This window comes from Arachis ipaensis, chromosome B09, assembly GCF_000816755.2.
Source record: "Arachis ipaensis cultivar K30076 chromosome B09, Araip1.1, whole genome shotgun sequence".
NCBI lineage: Eukaryota > Viridiplantae > Streptophyta > Magnoliopsida > Fabales > Fabaceae > Arachis > Arachis ipaensis.
This window is the reverse complement of record NC_029793.2, coordinates 121,128,414-121,154,301: the sequence shown is the minus strand read 5'-3', so window position 1 is coordinate 121,154,301 and position 25,888 is coordinate 121,128,414. Positions and strand designations below refer to the sequence as shown.

Below are 25,888 nucleotides of genomic sequence, written 5' to 3'. Positions count from 1 at the left end.
TATTAGTTAACACTTTAAATTAATATTTTATTTTTAAATTATTAAATTTAAAATTTAAAATTTAGTTTTTAGTGTTTAGAATTAATTAAATATTGACAAAAAATAATAAATTTTATTCATCGTATATATAGTATTGTTTAAAAAAATATTCACACTTTAACGTTTCCCAACGATTTTATTGACATATTAATTTGGACACTAATTCTAATATCATTTTTTGATTTGTGCGTGTCATGCTAATTTTACTTGTATTATTCTAATTTTATTGGATGGCAATAAAACAGTAGCTAAGAACTAACCAAGTAATTAAAATAATTTCTTTGAGAATGGTTCAGCATTCATTCAAATTCAGGCATAATAACAATAATGTAAAAGTAGTTGGAATTGAAGATGGGGGGAGGGAGGGAGAGGCAATGAAAATTGAGCACTTACCCGGTTGAAGATCATAAAATCAAGATCCAAATCAAGACCCTCAACATTCACAATTTTTGCATGACCTCCCAAATAATCTTCTTTTTCGTAAAGAGTCACATTCACTCCCTCTTTGGCCAACACATATGCTGAAACCAATCCACTTATTCCACCACCCACCACTGCCACTCTCATCTTTAATAATACTATATTATTCAACTATTGTTTTATGAAAAAAACTTGCATGAACGCCCAGTATATATAGTGGAGCAATTTGCATACGTGTATTTTAATTAATTTGAGACTAAATATTAAAATGATAAATCTTATTTTTAGTTGTAAATCACTATGTATAATATAAAATTTAATAGAATTCAAAATAAAATTAACCTTAAAACTAGCATAAAAAAAATAATCTAATTAGCTTTTAAATTACTTTGATGAATGCTGACTTTTTCTTTTCTTTTTTTGTATCAGATGAATGTTTTATTTAGAACTAAAAAGAACATTTTAAAAAATTTATTAGAAGAATAAAATATTTTTCAATAATACAAGCGAGTAAATGGCATAAGCTAATTTATTCAATTAAGTTTCTATGAAGAGAAGGTAGGAAAAATAATTTACTAAATTAATAACATAGGTTATGACATCTTGATTGGATGTTAATCATGTTATCTCAAGATTTACAATCTTAATACATTTATTTATTTATTTATTTATTTAAAGGAGAGTATATAACCATATATGAATATGATAAGGGAGATATGGGTCCCACTTAAGGGTTGAGGTCCTCAACAGCTGGATTAGGCTGTCATCACGTTTCCAAAGGGATAGAGGGATGAGCAATTCAAACTGCTGCAAAAGCATGCCATCAGTGAAAACCAAAAGCACAGTTAATCCATCTTCTCAGTGCTGCAAAGTGCAAAGCCATTCAAACTGCTGATTTGGTTTGCCTTTGTTCTTACAAGAACTCCATTCAGCTTCCTCTTCTTGGAATTGATCCTATAATATTTTGAAAATAAGCTTAAAGGATTAAATTAGATTTTTAATTAATACTCTATACTCCTAATTTTATTAAAATTACCTAAACTACCCTAATTAACCCTAATATCCCCAAATTTAACTCTAATCCTAATTTTATCTAATCCCTACCCACACCCACTTCTCACCGTCACTCACTCACCCTCACCCCTCACTCACAGAAACCTCAACAAGAAAAGAAAAGGGGGGAAACAGAAAAGGGAAATGAGAGGGAAGAGAAGAGGGAGACCGTGAGAGAGGGAGAACGCCAGGGGAGGAGGAGCTGTCGCGCCACCACCGTCGTCTCACCTGCGGCATCACCACCATCCATCACGCCGCCACCACACTGCGTCGCCGCCGAAAACAGAGACACGAAGGAGAGGAGGCCGCGGGTCACTCTCCTCGAAGCTTTTGTCGTCACCGTGCAGAGCCGCCGCCACCGTCATCATCGCGGGCTGCTACTGCTGCGCGGGTGATCGTCGCCGCCTTTGGGTCCATCGCCACCGGGGAGAACCATAGTTGTCGCCGAAGCTCCAGTCGTCGTCAGAAGCTGCTGCCGACGCCGATCTGCATGCGCCGTCACCGTTGAGATCCTCCGCCGTCGTTGACGACCCAGCCGCCACCGATCTGGTCCGAGAGAGAGGAGATGTGAACAGAAGAGAAGGCGGGGAGCCACCGCCGCTGCTGCTGAGTCACCGAAGTTTCTGGACTGAGCTTCCGCCCCTTAAAATCCGCTGCCGTCGCCGAAAAAAGCACTGCCGGTAAGGTTTTAAGCTTTGGGTTTCGTTTCTCTTGAGATTCCAGAAGCTTTATTGTCGTTGCATGTTTGTTACAGTTGTCGTCGTCGGAATTCGTTGCCACCACCACCATTAGAGGCGAACCCAGTTATTTTCTCGCTGCCGGAGGTATTACCGTCACTGCTCTGGTTCAATTTTGTATTGCTATCGCTGCTGTTGACTTGCCCCAATTCAAGTTTAGTGTCACTGCCTTAGTTTTAGCCTTTCTCTTGACTCTGTTTCACTTTTATACTCTGAACTGCCTTGGTCTCATTTATCTTTTGTTATGGTTTTAATTCCATTCTAGTTTTGGTGTCACTTTGAATTTTCAGAGTTGTTTATGCGTTTGATTCCATCAAATTCGAATCTATTGTTGTTGTTGTGAGCGAAATCGGAGTTGGTGATGCTGCCATCGTCCCTGTTGTGTTGGAATCGCCACTGCTTCTGTGAGTTTAAACTAAGCGGGACTGTTGTGTTAAATTATGCGATTGCGACATCGAGGTAGGGGTTCTTCTTAAAATCTATTTTACCTTACAGAGTTGTTATAAATAGATATTAATGTGAGAAACATATGTCTGTGATTATGATTGTCTTATAAATGTGGTTGTTTGCTGGACTGAATGACTGATTGCTTGATTGCTTGAGTAGTTTGTGATTGCTGAAAAGAAATTAGTTTGAAAGGTTATTTAGTTGATTATTATGAAAAATGGCTTTCTTGGTTTTGAAGCTATTTTTGATAATGTAAACGAATCGGCTTTGGAAATGATTTGGAATATGAAACTGAATTAATTTTGGAAACGGGTTAATTTTGAATTAGTCTGACTTTATAAATGATTTAGTATTTGAGCTGGATTGATTTTCAAAAGAGATTTATTATTGGCATTAATTCGCTTTGAAAATAATTTGATATTGGAATTGGTTGAATTTTGGAAAATGGTTGAGAAAAGGTTTGAGAAATGTTTGGATGGGACCCGAAAAGGGTGGCAGAATCCGAGTTTTAGAAGAGGTGCTGCCGAAATTTTATAAAATTAGAAGTTTCATTTGAAGTAGTTATTTTAAAAAGGGTTAATTTTAAGCATTATTATTATATGATTTAAGATTACTTCAATTATCAAAGGAAGAGTTATGTTTTGGATTGAAAATTGTTAGTGAACGGAATGGAAAGAAGGACGATGAGGATTTTCTTTGAAACATGATTTTGAATGAATTTGAAAATAAGATATGGATTGATGAATGATGATGATGTTGAGAATGACTTAAACATTGATGAATGTTGAATGAATTATTTATATGGCTTATGAAATTGAATTATCTGAGATACAAGGTTCCCTGGATAAAGTACCGTGGCTTGCCACCACGTGTACCAGGTTGAAAACTCGATACTCTGTTGACCCTACGACGTAAGTGTGACCGGGCACTATATAAATTCCCGGGAATGTTACCCCCATTGAGCAATATTGATTATTTGAGAAAAATCTATGCATAGACTCTTGGGGATGCACGTCGGGGGACAGTCTAAGGACAATTCAGACTTGTCGGGTTGGCTGGATAACCGACAGATGAGCCTCATCAGCCATAGGACAGGCATGCATCATATGCATTTGTATGCTTTGTTTGGGTTTGAACTTGTTTTGGTTTGCCTAATTGTTAAACTGTTCTTAACTGCTACTTGAACTATTTGCTGTAACTGCTACCTACTTGTGCTTTCCTTGTCTGTCTTGCCTGTGTTTGTCCTGGCGTGCTACATTTGAGAATGAATTTTGGTGCTAAATTAATGATTGTGTTGTTTGATTGCGTGGTTGGTTTCTGATTGAGATTTTCTTATAAGAAAGGAAATGTTTCGGATTTCTGAAAGATTAAACATTGTCTCTTCGAAAAGGTTTTGAACGATTACCTATTGATTTTTAAAAGATTCATAAGGCAAAGATAATCACTAAGTTTGGAAAATAATTTTCTTATTAGATATCTTCTTATGACAACTTTGAAACTCTGTGGTGAGACCGTGTGGTTAGGTTCTCACCCCCTACAGCTTTACCTTTTCAGGAACCAGATGAAGAGGCATTAAGAAGAGTTATACTGCGTTTGGTTTATATGCTGTTGTGTTAATTAGATTATTTTCTTCCCTCGTCTTTGCTATTACAAGTTTGTAAGAGGGATAGGAGTTGTATGTTTTATATGTATATTATATTATGAGATATTATGTAAGGAGTTTTGTATATGAATGTATGCTTGCTTGTATTTTTTTAAGATAAAGTATTTATTTCCGGGTTTCAAAGAAATCTGCAATACAATGTCGAGTCACAGGCTCCTACTTTAATATTTAGTATGTAAAGTAGTCGTAATACTTCTTGCTATCAGGGTAGCGCAGCCGGAAACGTGACTTCTGATAGTGAGGTGTTACAGTTTAAACCTAATTTACCACGTTAACCTAAATTACCATACCCCCAAATTGACTGATGGTGGACCATCTCTCCCAACCCCCCTTATCCGCATCCAGCGCCAAATAGAATCCTTTGTTGCCGTCTCCGCCGTCAAGAGAAAGTCAACGCCGGTAGACCACCAGACCACAACGTCGAGAGTACGGTCCGATAGTTGCCGTGAAGCCGCTTGGTCTGTTGCATGTGCTCATCGGAGGTGCCTCGAAGATGCATCTGACTGTCCGGCCTTGTACAAGACGCAGCAACCCAGCATGGACTCTCCACAAGCCGCGGCTGGATTCATAGGGCTATGTGGGTTCGCTAGAAACTCCGTGGCTTTCTGGATTCGCTCCTGCCACCAAGCGCCACTCGTTCACTGGCGGATAAGCCCAAGTAGAAGCGTGTCTTCCCTTGGGCACCACTGCAACACTACGAGGTTAGTGGATATTTGAGATCTAAATTAGGTGCTTGTATAGGTTTCTAATTCTGAGTATTATATTTTTGACCCTGCGCTTCCCATGAGAGATAAAGCCATTATACGCAACTATATTGCACCCACCATAGGTGTTATCGTTGACGTGGATGCACATTGAGCCATAGCCATAGCCTTCCAACACCATAGGATCAAGGTGAACAGCCCTCAAAGGTCACTGGTAACGTGAACAACCACTCTCATTGACAAATAGTTTTTAAAATCCGTCGGAGTAAGGTGTACGTGTTTCCGTTGGAGGCGAGTGGACCAAATTACGTTGATGGATCAATCAATTTGTGAAGAAGCATCGTACGACACTACATGTGATATGAGTGATCATCCTAATTCCACCGACGTTAATGTCCCATCCCTGAGTGAAGATGACACACAACGTGTGGACATTGTAATTTGTGTGTTAGTAGTACATTTGATTATGTCTATTTGCAACTTTTTTTTTTAATCTTTGAGTTATTAACAGTAATAAGCTTTGTTGAAAGGATTGTGATTTCATTTGTTTAATTACAATTGGTTTGGATATTTTTTCTTTCAATTATGCTAGAATGATTCTTTTTTTTCTACATTTGATGTGGTTTATTATTCTTTTTGTGCACCAGTTTGAATTGATGTTAGCAACTTTGATAAATTTTTGTTTCATAGATATGAAAATGGATAGTGTTGTATTATATGAGTTTAGTTTTAGTTGTTTATTATTTGGTGTTATCAATAGATAAGTGGTTGTTGGAAGAGTTTTGTTGAGTGTCGAAGGATTGATGGTTATCTTTGTTGGTGATATGTCCTCGATTATCGATTTCATGAAATTAGACACAACCTTCGAAAGACACATTCGCATAAGACACCTCCAGCTAAAGACGCATCCAACATAGGATGCCTCCAAAGAAGTCATTGGAAGAAGACACTTTCCTCGGAAGACACATCCTTAGGTTAACAAAATCCGAAAGAAATATTGGCAAAAGACACTTCCATCATAAGACACATCTGTGAAAGGACACACCTGCCAACATTACACGACTAACATAGACACATAATATAGAAGACACATCCACATGAGGATGCCTCCAAAGAAGTCACGGGAGGAAGAAACTTCCCTCGGAAGACACATCCTTAGTTAAACAAATCTCTAATGTCACATCGGCAAAAGACACTTCCATCATAAGCCACATCTGTGAGAAGACACACCTGCCAACATTACACGACTAACATATACACAAAACATATACACATAATGCAGAAGACACATCCATATGAAGACATTTCAATCAGAAAATAGTTCCATTTTCAGTCACCTACGAACAATACAAGACTAACAACACATGAATAACATATGTAGAAACATCCAGGATCAACATACTGGAACCTCAATAAGATTAGTCACTAGAAATAAAAATACTTCAAAACGCATAAGGTGTTGAGCCTGTGCACAAAATTACTACAAATCAGAGTATAAAAGACAAGATTCACATCCACATTACATGCATTATCGTTGAATTAACCAATAAAGTTTGTCAAAAGACACAATCACTTTGTGTACAACAAGGAAAATAAATAGTCTCAATAGTATATAACACATAATGTGTGGATATCCCCGCCCTAGGTAAACAAGGAAGTAACATGAAGCCTTTAGACTTTATCTTCCCATGTTTAGCTCCTTTTGATGGTCTTTTTCTTCGGCTTTTCTGCAGCTCGCTGAAGCATGCTCTTGGTGTCAGGTGCTGTGAATGGTGTCCTAACCTCGTTACGTTTGTTCCTGGGTTGGTTGCGGCGCACAGGAGGTCGAGCACGACTGTCAAGGGCATTCAAAGCATCTCTAATGGCTAAATTTTTGTGACATTAGGATGATGTCAAACATTATTTCCAACCTATATAACTTAATGGTGTCCTGCATGTGAAAGTCACTGTCAAATGGATATAAATGTGCAACAAAAGAATGCCAGTTCATTTGTATATTATATAAAGGAACACCAGTAAATAGACTAATCACAAAATACCACGTGAGGGTGTCACATTTGTTACAACCTTGAAATTTTGTAGGTGAATTCAAATAGACACACGTTCAAACAATTAGAACAAGGACCAAGCTTCATGTTTTGTATTTTCTGTACCTAGATAAACACACGTTAACCAATAACAAGCCAAGGAGTAATTTAACTATCAAATTCTGTTAATCAAAGAATAAAAAAAATACTGAAGACACAACTATCGTATATGCGTGCACACTTTTCTAATTATATGAAGGTTTACTTTCATGACAATCAAATTATTCAAAACCAGCTAAATGAGGACAACTAGAAACCAGCTATATATATATATATATATAATAGAATCAATTTTGAGTAGGTAAAACCTTTTAGGAATATTCCTTAAAAGCTAAATTTGATCACAAGACACACCAATTTAAAATTGAAAATGCATCATTGTATTTGTCACTCCTTGGATCATAAACCAAACAATTATATAAAAAAAAACTCATCGTAAAATTCAATGTATTTATGACTCCGATTTTGACCACATCAATTGATTAACAAGATTTTATGATCCATGTTGTTAATATTTATTTTTTAGGTTTCTTAAAATGATACTCTAAGCAGTAATTGAACACACAGGTCATAAACCAATTTTTTTCCTAAGCCACTTAATTAACCTATATGTATAGTAAAATAATCAATCTGAGTACGGAAAAATCTTTTTGGAACATTCCATATAAACTAAATTCGATCACAAGACGCAACAATTTTAAATTGATTTGACTCCTTTACAATGGTCGCTCATTGGCCCGTAAAGCAATCAATTATTTAAAAATCTCGATATAAACCTAAGTGTAAATTAAAAAAAAATTAAGCATAGGAATTACTTCACAGAATTCAATCATCCATGTTGTAACCATTTATTTTTTCAATTCAATTAGGCTTCATTAGCAAATACTCTAAGTAGTAACTGAATATACTTGTCTTAAACCTATACTCTTCATAAACCAAAACATAATCCATTACAAACAAATTAAAACAATCCAACTAATTATTTTTTGTTTACTCAACAACAATCAACTATGTATATTCAATTTAAAAATCAAGCAACAAACCAAATTTTTTTAAGACACATCCAAGGTAACATTCAGTGAGTACTTCTAATTTTTTACTCATCATCACAAGACATTATTCCTACTCTACAGAATTAGCACCGGACATATCCAAAAACAAATTATACATTGACTCATTTCAAAACCTTTTACAACTGTATATAAACTTAAGTGTAAATTAAAAAAAAAAGAATTAAGAACAAAAATTACTTCACAGGATTCAATTATCCATGTTGTAACCATTTATTTTTTCAATTAGGCTTCGTTAGCAAGTACTATAAGTAGTAACTAAATATATTTTTCTTAAATCTATACTTTTCATAAACCAAAACACAACCCATTACAAACAAATTAAAACGATCTAACTAATTTTTTACAACAATCAACTATGCATATTCAACTTAAAGATCAAGCAACAAACCAAAAATTTTTTTAAGACACATACAAGGTAATATTCAGTTACTGGGAGTACTTCTAATGTTTTACTCATCATCACAAGACATGGCTCCTACTCTACAGGAATCAGCACTGGATATATCCAAAAACAAATTATACGTTGACACATTTCGAAACCTTCTACAACAGGACAAATTATACATTGACTAATAATAAAAAGACACAAAAGATATATTCAATTTTTTCCCTATAAAAACACAAATAGAAGAATCATCGTGTATTTATCTATCTCATAAGAAATGTTTATAACCACCAACTCTGTATGGCATGGCGACTAGGTGGCGAGGTTGTAAGCGGTGATGGCTTGGATTCCACGAGCAGAACAGGGGCCGCGCTCTCCGCGCTAGGATGGGTCTTCAACTCCTCCGTGCACTGTGGCGAAGAAAGATGAGATGTAGAGAACCGGCGGTGCAGAGATGGTCTCCAATAGTGACGTGAGTTGTTGAGTCAATGCGTTTTCGTGGCGCAGTTGTGACCTCGAAGCGCGCTGTTTGGGTCAACGACCGGCGTTCTAGCAGTGCTAACCTTGGTTGACGGCGGCGTGACCACGTGCAGGAGGGAATGAACGGCGTCGAAGGGGAAGAGGTTGGGAAAAGAGACTGAAAATTTTGGACAATGGTACGAGATACGTTCGGCGATGATTATTAGGAATAGGGTTGCGTGAAAGGGTTGGGATATTGGGTTTCTCTGTCAAGTTTCTACTCACCTGATGCACGGTTACCGTTTCCTTACTTTTTCAAAAAAATTTTCATCGACCCCACATTAAACCTAATTAAGCCATATAAATTTATTTTAATTTTTTTTAATTTGTGTTGGTAATAATTGGCAGACTCTCTCTTGGTAACGTATACTTTTCCTTACAATATAGAAATATCATGTAAAAATTCTCATTCTCTTGATAAGCAAGTGATATACACCTCTTTATCACTTATTCTCTTTATCACCTACCATTTTGCTGCATGTTTGAAGTCATTAATATTTTTTCCAAAATCAATTTCAGTTTCCTAACATCTCTCAATAACATTATTATCTATTAAAATGTAATAATTCTCTGCAAAAATTATAGAAGTTAAATTAAAAATTTTTAACAACTTCTACTATATAATTTATATTTTACATATAAACTATTAAAAAATAAAAAATAAAATATAAAATATAAATTACAATAAAAAACGATAATAATAATAATAATAAAACAAAAAAGCGTTTATGATAATAATCAATTACAATTATTGAATTTATGTGATATTATCGTATCTCCATTAGGCGAAAGAGCAGAATAAGAATCAATTACAATGATAAATCATAACCGTTATTAATTATCATTATTAATCTTTATTATATTTTTAAATATAAAAATTAATTTATAAAAGAGAATATTAAGTATTGATTACAAGAATGTCTAATAGTAAGGAATATGATATTATAATTAATATCATTAATAAATGGAGTTGATAAAAATATGATAAGTGGAATGATAAGAGAGTGGACTAAAAAATAAAACTGTTATTAAATGATGTAAATGAAGTATATTATAGAAAGTTTTGGCTAATTATGGCTGAAACTTTTTGGTTACCAAATTTTTTCGAATTTCATATTAATAACATCCATAATTTTGTACTCATAATTTTCATTATTTCATACATATGATGTCTATAATTAATAAATTTTTATAATCAATATTATCAAATTTTAAACTATACGTCTTATTGTATTCTTCAAATTATCTCATATGTGTACTAATAGGTCATGATTTTAATTATTTTAATATTTTTATTTAATATTCGTATGTATGCTTATTTATTGATTTTAATATGACGAGTTCATAATTATTTTTAAAAATTTATTTTTTAATGTTTGTTTATATTTTATATTTTATTTTTTATTTTTTAATAGTTTATATGTAAAATATAAATTATATAGTAGAAGTTGTTAAAAATTTTTAATTTAACTTCTATAATTTTTGCAGAGAATTATTGCATTTTAATAGATAATAATGTAATTGAGAGATGTTAGGAATTTGATTTGGGAGAAACTGAAATTGATTTTGGAAAGAACATTAATGACTTCAAACATGCAGCAAAATGGTAGGTGATAAGGAGAATAAGTGATAAGGAGGTGTATATCACTTGCTTATCAAGAGAATGAGAATTTTTACGTGATATTTTTATATTGTAATTATTCTTTGGCTACCTAGCATTCCTCTATGAAATTATGGATGTTATTTGTATGAATTTATAGATGTTATGAGTAAATTTATCAATTAAATAAACTAATTTAAGAATTTGACGTTTTTTAAATTCAATTATGATAAAATTTAAAAACATCTGTGTTAATTTTATAATTACTTAAGCAATAACTAAAAAATGATATGTGTATGGATAAAATATCTAATAAACATAAATTTAATTTTTAGATGTTAGTTGGATGTAATTATGGATGTTATGTATATAAACGTATGAATGTTATGTGTATGAACTTAGTTAGTAAAATATAATTATAAATGCACATAAAAACACACAAAAAAAATTTTAATCAGTTTATTACCATACCTCATCAAAACTAGTGGAGTTTTTCATATTCTCGAAAATTGATTGACTGATAACAACCTCGTCGAGTGAGTCCATCTGTTATATGTTCAAATTCTTCAGCACTTTCTACCATAGGTATTGTATTAAGGTAGAATTCAAATGACATACTATTTGTAATGACAGAGATGATTTCTTGTAAAATTCATTAACCTATTCTAATTGTGTTTGCAATGGTATCAGAATTGTGAATTTTGAATGAAAATAATTGAATTAACGGAAACAAAATCTTATTAGAGTAGCTTTCAGATTTTGTATCTCTCCATATAACACCCTATCACACAGAGTCTTATGTTTAAGTCATAAGAAAGAGGTAGGAAGGTATTACGACCTTTAGAAATAAAATTTAGTACGTATAGTAGTGTGAAAAATATTTATAACTAGGAGCCTTTGAAGAAAAATGGGTAAATCAAAACCGGTAAATCGAAAAGCGCAACATCGGTAACGTAAACGAAACAGATATAGGGTAAGCTAACATGAGAAGATATACAAGAGAGTGCCAACAATACAAATTAAGGCTCAAGACTCAGTTTGCGAAGATAACCGGTCCGAGCATATAAGGGTATACATACATATATAGAGGAACTACCCAAAATAACCCAAAAGACAATATACAGAACATGTTTCTCCAAAATAACCTCTAAGAGGAGTTAATACAAAATACATATATATATATATATATATACAGTGGGGAATATAAGTATCTAAACAAGTACATAGAACTAAAATAAAATCCCGAGAGCTAAGGATCTTCGCCAAAAATAGAAGTCTCCAGCATGCCTCAGCGAGGAACCTCACGTCCTGCATCTGAAAACCACAAAATTCACATGGGTGAGAACCGGAGGTTCTCAGCATGGTAACAGTGCCCAAATATCTAACATGTAATGTCTTGGGAAAGCCGAAGGCAATCCTAGAACTTCCAGTTATAATCAAAACGTATAAATATACTAAACCATGAGAAATGTAAAAGTAGGCAATTAACTTAAGGGTCTTCAATCTAACTAATTAGGCAATTAGCAAGTAATAATGCAATCAATTAGGCATTCCAAACAAATTACATATAATGCATATGATGCATGCCTATCCTAGTGGCAGATGAGTCTCATCTGTCGGTTATAAAGCCAACCCGACAAGTCCTGGTAGCTAACCATTGAACTGTCCCTCTGTCGTGCATCCCCAACTCGAGTCATCAACAACATATTCATAAATTTATATCTAACACCCTCACTGGTGTATATTCACGGGGGCGAGCTCCTCCGAAACTTTCACAGTGTCCGGTCACATTTACGACATAGGGTCAGCAGAGTATCGAGTCTTCACCTGGAGCACATGGTGACTAGCCACTGCTTCAACCCAGAAAAACTCGTATCTCAGATAGGTGGAGTGCAAAAAATTACAATAATCAACAATTCAGCATATATGCATTCAATCACAGTCATACTTTAACATTCATCTCAGCCACCCGGCTTATAAATTATAATTCATAACCAGCCATAACCATTATAATATTCCCTTTCTTCATCCACAAGTTACCCCCTTCCCTAGCTTCCTCTCAATCACTAGGTGTTTTACATTAATTTAAGATTTAAAAGATGAAAACGGAGGTTTATAAGCCTAAAACAGCGTCTCGGAAGGTCGCAAGCTTGTTGGGAATGTGAAAGACTTGAAAACAAAAGTTTTAGAAAAGAACAGGGTCGTGTGCGTACGCACAGGGGTGTGCGTGCGCACGCCCAGAAGTATTTTTAAAAAGTGTGCATGCGCACAGGCTTGTGCATACGCACAGAAAGTGAAATCTCCATTGTTGAGTGCGCGCACAAGGTGTGCTAGCGTCACCAACATAATGTCATTCCCAACGTGTGCGTACGCACAGTTTGCAAAGACCCTATGGTTTGTGTGCACGCATAGGGTGTGCTGGCACTCCCAGCCGTAGCCACTTCCCTGCGTGTGCGTACGCACAAGTGTGTGCGTGCGCACAGGTCCAGAATTCCACAGGGTGTGTGTGCGCACACAAACCAGAAATCACAAATTCTGCAGAATTTGCAGAATTCAGATTTCAGGCCCAAACTTTCAATAATCATATCTCCTTCTATAGAATTCAGATTTCAACCAAATTTAAACCATTTTAAAGCTTATGAAATTATCTTTCTTTTGATATAAAAAGCATTAAATTCCAAAAATAATAGCTTGAGATATGATTCGTTGAAGTTCAACAAAATTTCATTTTTACCATTTTCGTAAACCTCAACTTTTCCAAAACATTCACTTCCCAATTTCATTCAAAATCAACCAAAACTCAACCATTCCAACATCATTTTCGAACCTCATTCAACCCTTAACCCACCAATTCTTCCATATTTAACCAAGCTCAATTCAATAATTCACTTCAAAATCATCCTTCCCTATCTCAATTTCCAAACAAACATCCAATTTCATCAATCATCATACATATGCACATATCAATATCACACTCCCAAGCATACTTACCAATGAGGCACCAATCTCACCAATCTCACATACAACTTCACATGCCTTACCAATAATTATCACCATTCACAATCATTCTATCATTATCCACATATTTTCAACTTAATCCGCATCACATTCCACAATCCACTAAACACATGCATAACAACACAATTTATCACAATCAGTCAACAACATCAATAATTCAAATCCTATCTTAGGGTCTCTAGCTTAAATTTTCACACCACATTACATTTTAGATACAGGAAATCGAAACCATACCTTGGCCGATTCCCGTCTAACCTGGAACACTTTAAATTTCACTTTCTCCTTAACTTCCAATGTCTCAGAGCTCCCAAAATCAGATTTCCAAGCACAAAGCTCCTTTTCAAACTCTCCATGATATCAATCAAGCTTCACTATGCACATACACACTTCCTAAGCCACAATTATCATACCCAAACACAATAACTTAATACCCAATAGCACAAATTCAGAATTCTCACTAGGGTTTGAGATCTCTTACCTTACTCAAGGACCAAGGAAGCAAGAACAAGCCTTCCCTTCAAGTTAATTAGATCCTATAACACAAAGGAGCTCACAATTTCAACATTTTTGCCCAAGAAATTCGAAATCAAGGGCGGTAAATTTGAAGAAGAAGCTGTGTCTTACCTCAAGAATATTTGTATGAGTTTTGTAGAGCTCGATACTGTGGTCGCGTGGCCGCCAACGGTGCGTCAATCGGAGCTCCACATCAAAAATTATGATCAATGGAAGATTGAGGTGAATTGGAACAAGGGTTTCATGTTTTTTCCCGCTTCCCTCTTCTATTCGGTGTGTGTGTTTAGAGGGAAGAGAGTGTGCTAAACTCTTTAACGAATGAGGGCTTGGCTTGGGCCCTTGGGCCCAATATGGGTCCGGTTGGTTCGATTTGGTCCGTTCGGCTCAATCTTAGGTCGATTTCTTTAAAATTGGTGTCAAAATTCTTGTTTTAATTTCCTCTATCATATTAAGTCATAAAAATCTCATTTCTCATTTTCAAGAATAAATTCTAATTTGTAGGTTAATTATATATTAATTATCCGAGTTTTACATAGCTTTTGAACCTTTATTCTATATTTTTTTATATTTCTTAAAACAAAATTGTTATGTTTTATTTATTGAGTGAAATTAAAAAAAATGTTATAACTATGTTATATTGAACTAATACTGCAATAATATGCATGTAGGATTAATTAGTATTGAAAGCACTTCAATTAAAATAAGAAAAGAAAGAAAGTATTATATGTTATAAGATGACTAGGAATGTCATGGAAATATTACAAGATCTTTTATTTTGAGTTTATTTTAAAGAATGTAGATAATATAATGTTATGTTCTTAAATTTGAAATATATATATTATTTTGTTAATAATTGATAAAAAATGTCAATGCTTAATTTCAATTGTTATTTTGATACAAATTAAAAAAAAAGTAAAACCATTAGAAGAAAAGTAACAATGAAAGGAGACAAAGAGCTACTAATTAGTTGAGAAGACTAAAAATAGTGAGAAATGGACAAAAAAATGTATTATAAAATGTGAATCTTTATCTTTTTTAACTTTTTTTTTTCTGTGTATTCTTTGTACTCTTTATGTACTCTTTATCTGTTGTCTTTTTTTTTTATATTTAATACATATCTATCCTTTCATATTGAATTTTAGAACAGTTATTGTTTTTTACTATATATAATTATTTTTTATTTTAATTTATTTTGTATCATATTTCAAGACTATGTCTCCAAAAAGAATGAAAATAAAAGAATGAAAATAGAAATAATATTTCTTGATTAATCACTCTAAACTAATTCTTAACATATTAGTTTATTATACACATATCATCTCTAAAAATTATAATCTTTTGTAATATGGTATCTTAGTTAGCTAAAACTTTTAGCAGGTATTAAAGTTAATATCATTGGAATATATAAAAAATTTTTAATTATAATTAATTAACATGTCATAATAATTATATTATTTTACAAATTTATATAAAACAAAACCACTTATTAAATACTAACTAATTCTTAATAAGCTAGTTGGGCTCCTCCACGTCGAGCTTAAACTATTTTTTCCAGCTTTTTTTTCATCTAGATCATCCTCTTCTTTCTTCATAGGAGATTCCAAATGGAATCCATTTTCCCTATTTTTTTCATCTTCAACAGAAGATAAGCTGCTGGAAGGTGACTTTCTAAGGACAATTTCAGCATTAATTTCGAACACATCTTCAAAATCATGCTCACTTCTATGAAACTTATATTGTCAACAATTTTATTTTTTTATGAAAGAACCAAACACATTGAAGTAGACTGTCATATCGTTCGTAAAAAATATTGTCTGATTCAAAGACCAACTTGCAAATTTTTTTACTAAAGTTCTACACCGGGTCTTTTTTCTACTAATGTTTTCAAGCTACGATTATTAGATTTATACAATTCTCACTTGTAGGAGGGTATTACCTAAATTACTTTTTAATCAATACATTATAAGAAATGATCAGTATAGCGACCGATTTTAGCGACAGAAAAAATTTGTCGCTAATAGCGACTAATTTAGCGACCGATATAAGATTTATAGGAGCAAAAAAAATTTGGTCGCTCAATTTTATTCAGCGACCGATTTTAGCGACCAACGAAAATGGTCACTGATAGCAACCGATTTGGCGACCAATAATATTTTCCTTTGACCAAAATGAAATTAGTCGCTGAAATCGGTTGCTATTTTTTAGTTTGGCTACTGATTTAGTAACCAAAAATAGAAAATTTCGTCTTTGGTTCTTTTGGTCATAAAATCGGTCGCTATTTTTTAATTTAGCGACCAATTTAGCAACCAACAAAAAAATAGACTAAAACTAGTTGGTCGCTAACTTAAAGTTAGCGACCAATTATAAAATGTGATGTCATGGAAGCTAGATATAATATAATAGATAAATCCAGTATAATAAATAACTTCACTTGTATGTCTCTATATTTATTTATGCAGCCTAGATTTAAGATGGAAACTTCTAAAGAGGTGTTTACGGAAAGCTGTGGAAAATCAACCAGTAGTTGCAAATATTATTGCAACACTTGAATTTGCATTGCTAAAAACTGTAAGTATAATTTTGTATTTATATAAAATTTATTCTATACTCTTACGATACTAATCTTTATTAGACAGATAATCGTAAGGAGCCACTAATTAGCCGAAAAGAGTAAAAATAGAGAGAAATGGACAAAAAAAAAATATTGTAGAACATAAGTCTTTATCTTTTTTAATTTTTTTTTTGTGTAGTTTCTATATACTCTCTATCTATTGTCTTTTTTTTTTTCTTATATTTGATATATGTTCATACTTTCATATTGAATTTTAGAATGGTTATTGTTTTTACTATGTATAATTATTTTTCTTTTTGACTTATTCCATCTTATATTTCAAGATTATGACTTCAAAAAGAGAATGAAAATTGTACCGAAATCAAGAATATCTGTTAAGGTAATGATTTTACAACAAGTAAGGTTACACATCCAAGTTTTCTTATGAATCAAGTCTAATCAAATTAAATAATAAAATTTGGAGTAATGCTATTCATAATTGATTTTTGTTAATGTTAGACCAAATTAGTTGAATTTAGTTAATAAAAAACTTAGATATGTAACATTATTCTTTTAAATTATAATTTTATCCTATAACTGAATGATTTAAAAAATTTTGGGTAAAATTATTATTTTGTTTTTCTTAGTAATATTTTGAGAGAAATAAGGATAGATAGACTAATTATCAATAGCCTATTAATTTTATTCTCAACATGTTACAAAATATTCAAGAATACACGAGCAAGTATTGACTTCATTTAAACAAGGACGGTGTTGAGCTACAAAGAATGAAATGGTTGTGATTCTTTCGGTGTTTGATAGCTAGCTGGAGGTGCAAGGAGATTGGGTGCTTTGTCTACAGTGTTCTATGTATTTATGTTTGTTTGTTTGCTCCACTTTAATGTGTTGAGCTTTTTCTATTAAAAAAAATAAAATAAAGCGTCAAAAGAGACGAGGCATTAAGATAAACGCAGTAGAAATTTATGTTTAAATAAAGTAAAATTTAATATTCAATTAAATGCCTAATTAATTGTAATTAAATTAAAATATTTAAACATATTTAAAAAAATATATTTTAAAATTGTTGATATTGTTATTTTGTTAGAGACATAATTATTAGTATACATATTACAATATAAAACTTTTGTAGTACAATATATTAGTATTAATATTAGTATAGATGTATTATTATCAGCACTCTGGGTTTTGGAGATTTTTTTCATAATAATGAGATACTGAAATTGATGACAAACTCGACATATTTTTATCAAATAATATAAATTACTGATAATAATATTGATACTTCTTGATGATGATGATGATAATAATAATAATTTTTCAAATATACCCAACTATATAACATTATTCTTCCAAAATAACATGAAGGAGATTGAGAGTTATTATTTTAAAAAAGATGAGTGATACATAAACGGAGATGATGACTATGTATTAGAGTTTTTTCTTCCACCTAGGATCACAGACTTTAACGAACAGAAGGCTTTGTTGGGATCCACTTTGACAATAATGAAACAACATTTCCAGAGCCTTAAGATTGCTTCTGGTGTTGAACTTGAACAGAATGCTTTGGTTGAAACTATTGAAGCAACAATTGAAGGAGTTCATCTGAGGTTTGAATCTATTCCAGTTAGACAGGACGCTTCACCAAATGTGAGGGAGGAATTGGCACAAGATCCATCGTTGCAGAAAATAATGATGGAGGGAGTATTGGTGATCAGATACCCTCCTTAGAAACTAAAAACACAAATAAGCCATCAGAGAGGAAACGTGGGAAAACTGAGAAATCAATAAGTCTTGAAGTTCTGCAAAGAGCCTTGGTGGTATGTTCATGCTCTGAAATATAACCTGGCCTTGTGTTAATTTGTTATATAAATATAAATAGAGTAAACTATCATTTCTACTCATAAAAGTTGAAAACGCTGACATATCTACCCATAAAAAACAGAAATTACCATTTGTATCCATAAAAAATGGTTTTTACAAGCAAAATTATCCAAACCCTAAAAAATTAAATAAAATTTCTAAACTACCCTTCTCTCCACCACTACCACTATCATCTCCTCCCCCTTTTCTCTCTCTCTCAATGTTTCGCTAGAGCAAGTCTTGCAGGCTTCGATGGTGTAACCAGCTCTCCACACTCGTAGAGCATCGGGCCTTCACCCTCGAAGAGGACGACACCATAATCAGAGCTCACGCTCGGTTCGGCAACAAGTGGGCCACCATAGCCCCACTCCTTTCTGCCAGAACCGACAATGCCATTAAGAACCGCTGGAACTCCACCCTCAAACGCAAGTGCGCCTCCATGGGCCCCATCGACGATCCTCACTTCGCGCAGCCACTCAAACGCTTCGTCAGAACCAGCGTCGCCGTACCCGTGTCAACGGTGGTGGTGAGATACTCGTTGCTGACGGTGATGGCGAAGACGGAGGTGGCGGGCCGTGGCCCAACTCATCCATGCCCTTCACCACTTTGAGTTTCCTGTTTTTATTTTCTTCTCGATCCTTTCCATAACTCAATCTTCAACCTCCTTAGGCAAAGACCCGAACTTTAGCTTCAGCTCCTGCTGCATAACAAAAGCATCAACTATAGTGTTGCTGTTATTGCTTATATTAGTAGTAGTAGTAACAGCAGTTTCGACTGGAAACCCTAATCTCCTGAGATTGTCGATTCCAATATTGGAGTTGGGAATTGGGGTTAGGGTTTGGGGTACACCAGGAGGAGGGACAAATGGATTATGAGTCAACTCGAAGAGATTTTGCAGGTAAGAGAGAGTGTGGGGGCAAGGAATCTGAAGAAGGTTCTGTTGTTGTTGATGATGGTGAAGCCCTTTTTCTGGGTTGAGAATTTGAATAAGCAGAAGAGAGAGAGAGAGAGAGAGAGAGAGAATCAAAACACAGAAGGAAAGCGAGAAAAAGAGAAAGAGGAAGGAGTTGGCAGAGTTGACGGATTATGGCGGCGGCGACGAGCTCAGAAAATGGAAGGAGAGAGAGAGGATGGGTTAGTGGTGGTGGTGGCAATGGTAGGAAAAAGATGAGAACATTGAGAGAGAAAGAGAGAGAGGAGAGGGGGGAGGGGAGGAGATGATAGTGGTAGTGGTAGAGAGAATAGTAGTTTAGGAATTTTATTTAATTTTTTAGGGTTTGGATAATTTTGCTTGTAAAAACTATTTTTTTATGGGTACAAATGGTAATTTTTGTTTTCTATGGGTAGATATATCAGCGTTTTCAACTTTTATGGATAGAAATGGTAGTTTACTCATATAAATATAGATCTTTTTGCTTTGCAGTTTGCCCCCACTACAATGAAGCGCATCTGCAGGCAGCATGGGATATCCCATTGGCCATCTCGAAAGATCAACAAAGTTAACCTTTCCCTGTCCAAGCTCAAGCGTATTATTGAATCAGTCCAAGGTGTCGAAGGAGCATTCGCTTTGAATCCTCTGAGCACAAGTCCTCTTCCCTTTCCTGAGCATTCTACTCCAAACAAGTTCATCCAGCAAGCCTCGCCAACCGAACCTCAAATAAGAGAAAATGAATTAGATGCCTCTAAAGTTTTAAAAACAACAAAAATTGCCAGAGCAAAGTGTCTCGAGAAAATGGTTAATGATAAAGGAGGTAGGGAAGGAAACAAAGGGGCCTAGAGCAAAGAGTTGCTCTAGTGCAGATAGCACAAATCCAACTTCTCATGGTAGCCCTCCTATCGAAAGCTCGCCCGTAAAAGATATATTCATTACATCAAACAATGATCAATGTGTTGGTCTAAGGTCACCAGAGGCAACAATGCAGCTGCCGAATAATACACTGAGTTACCCAACGACTTGTGCTATTCCTGATATGGTGGCAACAAAACTTCAAGAGCCATTCGGAGGAATGCTAGTAAAAGATGCCGGAAGTTCTAAAGAATTCTGTAGCTGAGGCAATTGTGGAGGACATGGCCCCGGAACCTTGCCGGACTAATCCTCCATTTTCTGGGTTGGCTCTGACGAAGCCCAAATGCACGGGTTTGGATTTTCACACTAAAAGTAGAATTTGTCCGTTGCAAGTATAGTCCAAACCCAATAATTGAACATCAATCAAATAATAAATTCAATACAAAATAACCGAGAGTAATTCAACCTCGGGTCATCTTCCCTAGGAGTTGCAATGAAATGTACAATTATTGACTATGAGAGAGAGCATGGGGAATTGGGAAAGCAAGAGAGCAAGAAATGTAAATGGCAAGAAAGGAAATGATCATGCAAGGAATGTAAATGGCAACTCTTCACAAGGATTGGGGAATTTAGGTTTTCTATCCTAGTTATGGACCATAAACATGGCAATTGTGTGGAATCAATCCAAATTAGTCAATCCCCCTTGAGAATTAGTCAAAAGGCCATAATTGATCTCAATCCATAAGTTCTAGTCAACTCACTAATTACTTAGTGAAAGACTAGCGTCAATGGAAACCAAACTAATTAGCCATTTTCACACTATGCGGAATGGACATCCACAACTCAATTCCACCCAAACACCCAATTTCTCAACTAAGAGTGTGAAAACTAAACATGCATGAAATTAAACACCAAAGCAATAAAAGTCAAAAGCAATTAAATGCAAGGAAAGGAAACTTAAATTGCAAGAAAATCTCTTAGCAAGCAATTGAGAGCTAAGATTACCTATCATAGCCATTGACCACAAACACATGATGATTATGAAGAATTAATCCTACTTAGTCAACCTTACATTGAAGATAAGTCAAATAGGCATAGTTAGTTTCAATCCCTAAGTCCTATGTCAACACTAATGGGTCACATAGAGTCAAGGGAAACCAAATCAACTAACTACTCTAATATATCAAACAAGAATGGACATCAATGACTCAAGGATCACCAAAGTCATCAATTTCAAGCCAAGAGTTAAGAAAAACTAAGTAAAGACTAAGCCAAGTATTTTATCAAACACTTAGTGTGCATGAAAATAAAATAACATTAAATTGCAATAAAATAAATTCCTAACTACCAAAAGCAAGAAAATCATAACAACAACTAAAGAAAGCAATAAATGAACATGAAACATAAATTGCATTAATTGAAAGTAAAATTAACATAGAGTATTCATAACATAAAAAAGGCAAAAGAAAGGAAATTACAAGAAAAATAAAGAAGAGAAAGATAAGAAAAGCATGAAAACATAAAGGAAACTACATTAAAACAATAATTGAAGACAGAAATTAAAGAGAAATTAACTAAACCTAACCTAATTCTAGAGAGAGGGGGGAGCTTCTCTCTCTAGAAACTAAGAGAAAAACATGTAAAAGCTAAACCTAATTGCCCCCCTTTATTCCTCTTCACTTTGGCCTCAAATAGCTTCAGAAAATGAGTTGGACTGGGTTTTAGAGGCCCAAAAATCGCCCCCAACGATTTGCATTAATGACCTCACGTGCATGCATGCGTGCGTACGCACGACCTACTGTGCATATGCACGGTTGCGCAGAATTCCTATCGTGCATATGCACGACATTTGGTGCGTACGCATCCTTGCATGAAGTCACCGTTGTGCGTACGCACGTATCACTGTGCGTACGCATCTTTGCAGCAGCTTCCAAAACTCATTTTCTTCATGATTTCTCCCCTTTTTGATGCTCTTTCGTCATTTCTTCAGCCCAAACTTGCCTTGAAAACCTGAAATCACTTAACAAATATATCAAGGCACAAAATGGGTTAAAGTGAATGAAAATTGACCAAATTAAGCATAAAAGAGCATGTTTTCACTTTCAAGCACAATTTTGGGAGACATCTCAAAAGGATGCTATTTAGATGAATAAATGTGGACTTATGTGATAAAATCCACTCAAAGAAGAATGAAAGGGTAAACATTTTACTTAATGCAACTATACTAAATGCTATCTATATATATCTACAATATGCTTCCTATTGAGTTTGGTAAAAACAAACAAGGGAATCCCAATCAATCCATAGTACAAACTTAGGGCCACGACAAGAAAATATAGCAATATAATCAATGTCCAAAGATTTGATTTGAAATTTCTAAAATTCATTTCAATAACTTGCAAGAAGACACAGGATAAGCAATGGAAACATAGAGTCGAGTAATTGAACCATCACTAGGTGTGTATACACTCTAATCACTCGGTGTCTAGGGTCAATTCCCTCAAATTTCCTCTAATCATGTTTTTCAAAGATTTGCAAGTCGTCTAACAATCAACTAATATTTGATGCATGAATGCAAATATCATGAAGACTTTTGAGGGTTGTAATAGGGCTTAGGTAAGGGTAGGATCAATATGGTTAAGTGAGTAAATAGATTGGATCTTTGATTAGCTCAAGCATCCCACCTAATCCTATATATCATCCTATATACATAACAAAACAATCTTAACTACCCATTTATCCCTTTCTCACATTCACTCATGCATCTTTTTTTTTCAATTCATCCACATATGCATCTCTTATTTACATTCTTATTTTCTTTTCTCTTTTTTTTTTTATATTGACAAAGAGGTGATGCATATGCTTCTAAGTAATGAATGCATGAGTGTTTTTCCACTTCTCCAAATATTTTCAATGAACACCCAATGCACTAACTATCAATATTTTCCACAAATTTCTCCCCACACTTGATTAGCACACATACTCAAACCCAAGCTAATCAAAGATACAATCAATGGACATAATGATTTTTCTCTTAGGGTGAATGATGTGCTTATAATGAGAACAAAGGGGAATTAAAGGCTCAAAAAGTGGTTTACAAAGATAGATGCAAGGGTTGGCCATATGGGTTAGTGAGCTATACAAAGATGGCCTCAATAATACTAAATGCAATCCAAAACAACAAATATAGGACATATAGACTAAAGCAAATCTAAGATCACAATCATAAAAGGAGTTTATAACACACAAGAACAAAATTTGTGATTGAAAATATGCAACCACACACTTTAAGCCCAAATCTCACTTGGTATTTGTTCAAGCTCTTTTCTATGCTCCCTAAAAAGATACTTCAAGCAAGTTCAAAAACAAGTTTTCAAATCTAATCAATGGAATGCCCAAAAAAGATTTCTTGAAAATTCTTTGTTGTTTTACCAAAACTTATTCAATCTAACATGCAACATGCAAGTATTTACTATCATATAACTATAAGCATTAAAGAGATATATACAAATAAACTAAACCAAACAAAATGCAAACAGGAACAAAAATTGTAAAAATTGAAGAAAAAGGAACAAAAAGGAATGTTGCAAAGTATCTAAGAAAAGAGATTTTACCTTCCTTGAAGTTAACGATCCTTTCCACACTTAAATAATGCACGGTCCTCCGTGCATGCACATGATCCGATGGATGAAAGGCTTTGAGGCTCCACCTTCAGCGGGTGGGCTCCGGGGGCTCCGGGTTGCTATGTAAACAAATAAACAACAATTGAGGAGAAGTAAGTTGTGTGGTATGATGAAAAGCAATGTGTGTATTCTAAATGTGCGCGGTTTAAAACACAACACATTGGTCAATTAAAAATAGGAACCACACAATCTAAAGAAATAGCATGTTCCTCAATCAAGTAGTCCTAGGTTGCAAGTAATAAATAAGCAAAACTTAAGGCACAAACAACCTAAGTAACCACAACTAAAGTGAATTGAGTATATAAGACATTGGTTATTGAAATTGTGCAAGTGAAAGCGCATAGTGAATAGAAAATGGCACAATCAACAACAACCAATTCAATGATGAAAAGAGACTACTTATTCACCCTTAGGAATAAGGAAATAATCACATGTATAAGGTGCTTGTTACAAAAAGTAACAAGTCTTGATAAGAATCAAGTCAAGTCAACTAAAAAAAATGCAAAGGATTAACAAGGAACAAATACCTTGTTATGTGATTATATTCACTTAAGAACCATGATGACTAAGTAGTTCAACTCAATTCACTAAAGTAAAAGTGCACAATTCATAATACCAAACAAGGATAAAGTCTAATGCATATGGTAGCTACAACATATGAATTAAACTCACAATTCATCTAGGCAATTAAATAAAGACATGATGCTCAGTGCACATATTCATTAGATCAAAATTCAAGTAAGAAGCAACTCAATAATCATCAAGCAAACACTTGCAATTTATTCAATTAACAAGTATCTAAACAAAAACTAATGTAATTACTAAAGTAAAAATAAGATGCAATGAAAAGCAACTAGAATAAGTAGAAAAGAGGGCAAAATCAAGGGAAGAGAGGGGTGGAGGGGAAGAGAAGAGAAGACGTAGAGAGAAGAGAAGAAAAGAAGTAAAGTGTGAGAAAATAGGGGTGTGCGCACACACAGGGTAGTGTGCGTACGCACATAAGGCTGAAAAGGGGGTTATGCGCGCGCACAGCAAGGTGCGGGCACTGTGGACAGAATGATCATAAGGGCCTGTGCGCACGCACAAAGGCGTGTGCGGTCGCACAGGAGGGGAAAAGAGGAGGGGGAGGGGGGGTTCCCACGCACAAGGGGTGCGTGTGCTGCGAGCAGAGGAGTTGCTGAGGGTTGTGCGTGCGCATGCTGATGTGCGCACGCACAGGTAAGTTTTTTTTTTTTTTTTTGAAATATGAAACGTCAAAATGGCCAGCTTTTGCGCCTTCTGTGCGTACGCACACAGGTCCGTGCGCACGCACAGAGGCAAAATGAGGGAGGTTGCAGACGCACAAGGTATGCTAACGCTCCCAGCAGAAAGTGCATAAGCTGGTGTGCACGCGCACAGGTGGGTGCGCGCGCACAGAACACGAAAATGGGGTTGTGTGCGTACGCACAGGTGTGTGTGTACGCACATGCTCTGTTTTTCTCAAAAAAATTTTAGTTCTCTAAGGCACTAAACTTGACACCCAAATTAGCTTTTCAACCCCAAAACATATTATTCATCAAAAACACATATTCTAAACTAAAATCTAAGCAAATTAAACTTGAAATTAAACTAAGCTAAGCTATCTACAGGAGACAAAATGCAATAAATTAAAACTATGTACAAAGAGAGAGTTAGAAAGGTGTTACCAAACACTTTTATTTAATGTCTTTAAGTTAGACAATTGGGAGAG

The 25,888-nt window shown here is 34.5% G+C and overlaps 1 protein-coding gene, 1 long non-coding RNA gene and 1 pseudogene across 7 annotated transcripts; 2 read left to right on the top strand and 1 right to left on the bottom strand.

Moving 5' to 3' along the window:
• LOC107619346 overlaps positions 1-9,694 on the bottom strand; it is a 30,448-nt pseudogene extending 20,754 nt beyond the window's left edge.
• Positions 1,552-16,828, top strand: LOC107619680. 6 transcript variants are annotated; one of them, XR_002354826.1, is made up of 5 exons: positions 1,552-2,192; positions 2,267-2,336; positions 2,540-2,708; positions 4,566-5,060; positions 5,189-5,488. It is a non-coding gene; the product is annotated as an uncharacterized LOC107619680 (long non-coding RNA). The 6 variants fall into 6 exon arrangements; XR_002354827.1 differs by lacking the exons at positions 4,566-5,060; positions 5,189-5,488 and adding an exon at positions 16,718-16,828 and having other exon boundaries at positions 1,558-2,192; XR_001615742.2 differs by lacking the exons at positions 4,566-5,060; positions 5,189-5,488 and adding an exon at positions 6,797-7,129 and having other exon boundaries at positions 1,558-2,192.
• LOC107615914 (transcription repressor MYB6-like) lies at positions 18,334-19,300 on the top strand. Its single transcript, XM_016317930.1, has 2 exons — positions 18,334-18,537; positions 18,923-19,300. Exons 1-2 carry the CDS (start codon positions 18,334-18,336, stop codon positions 19,298-19,300), a joined length of 582 nt encoding a protein of 193 aa, XP_016173416.1.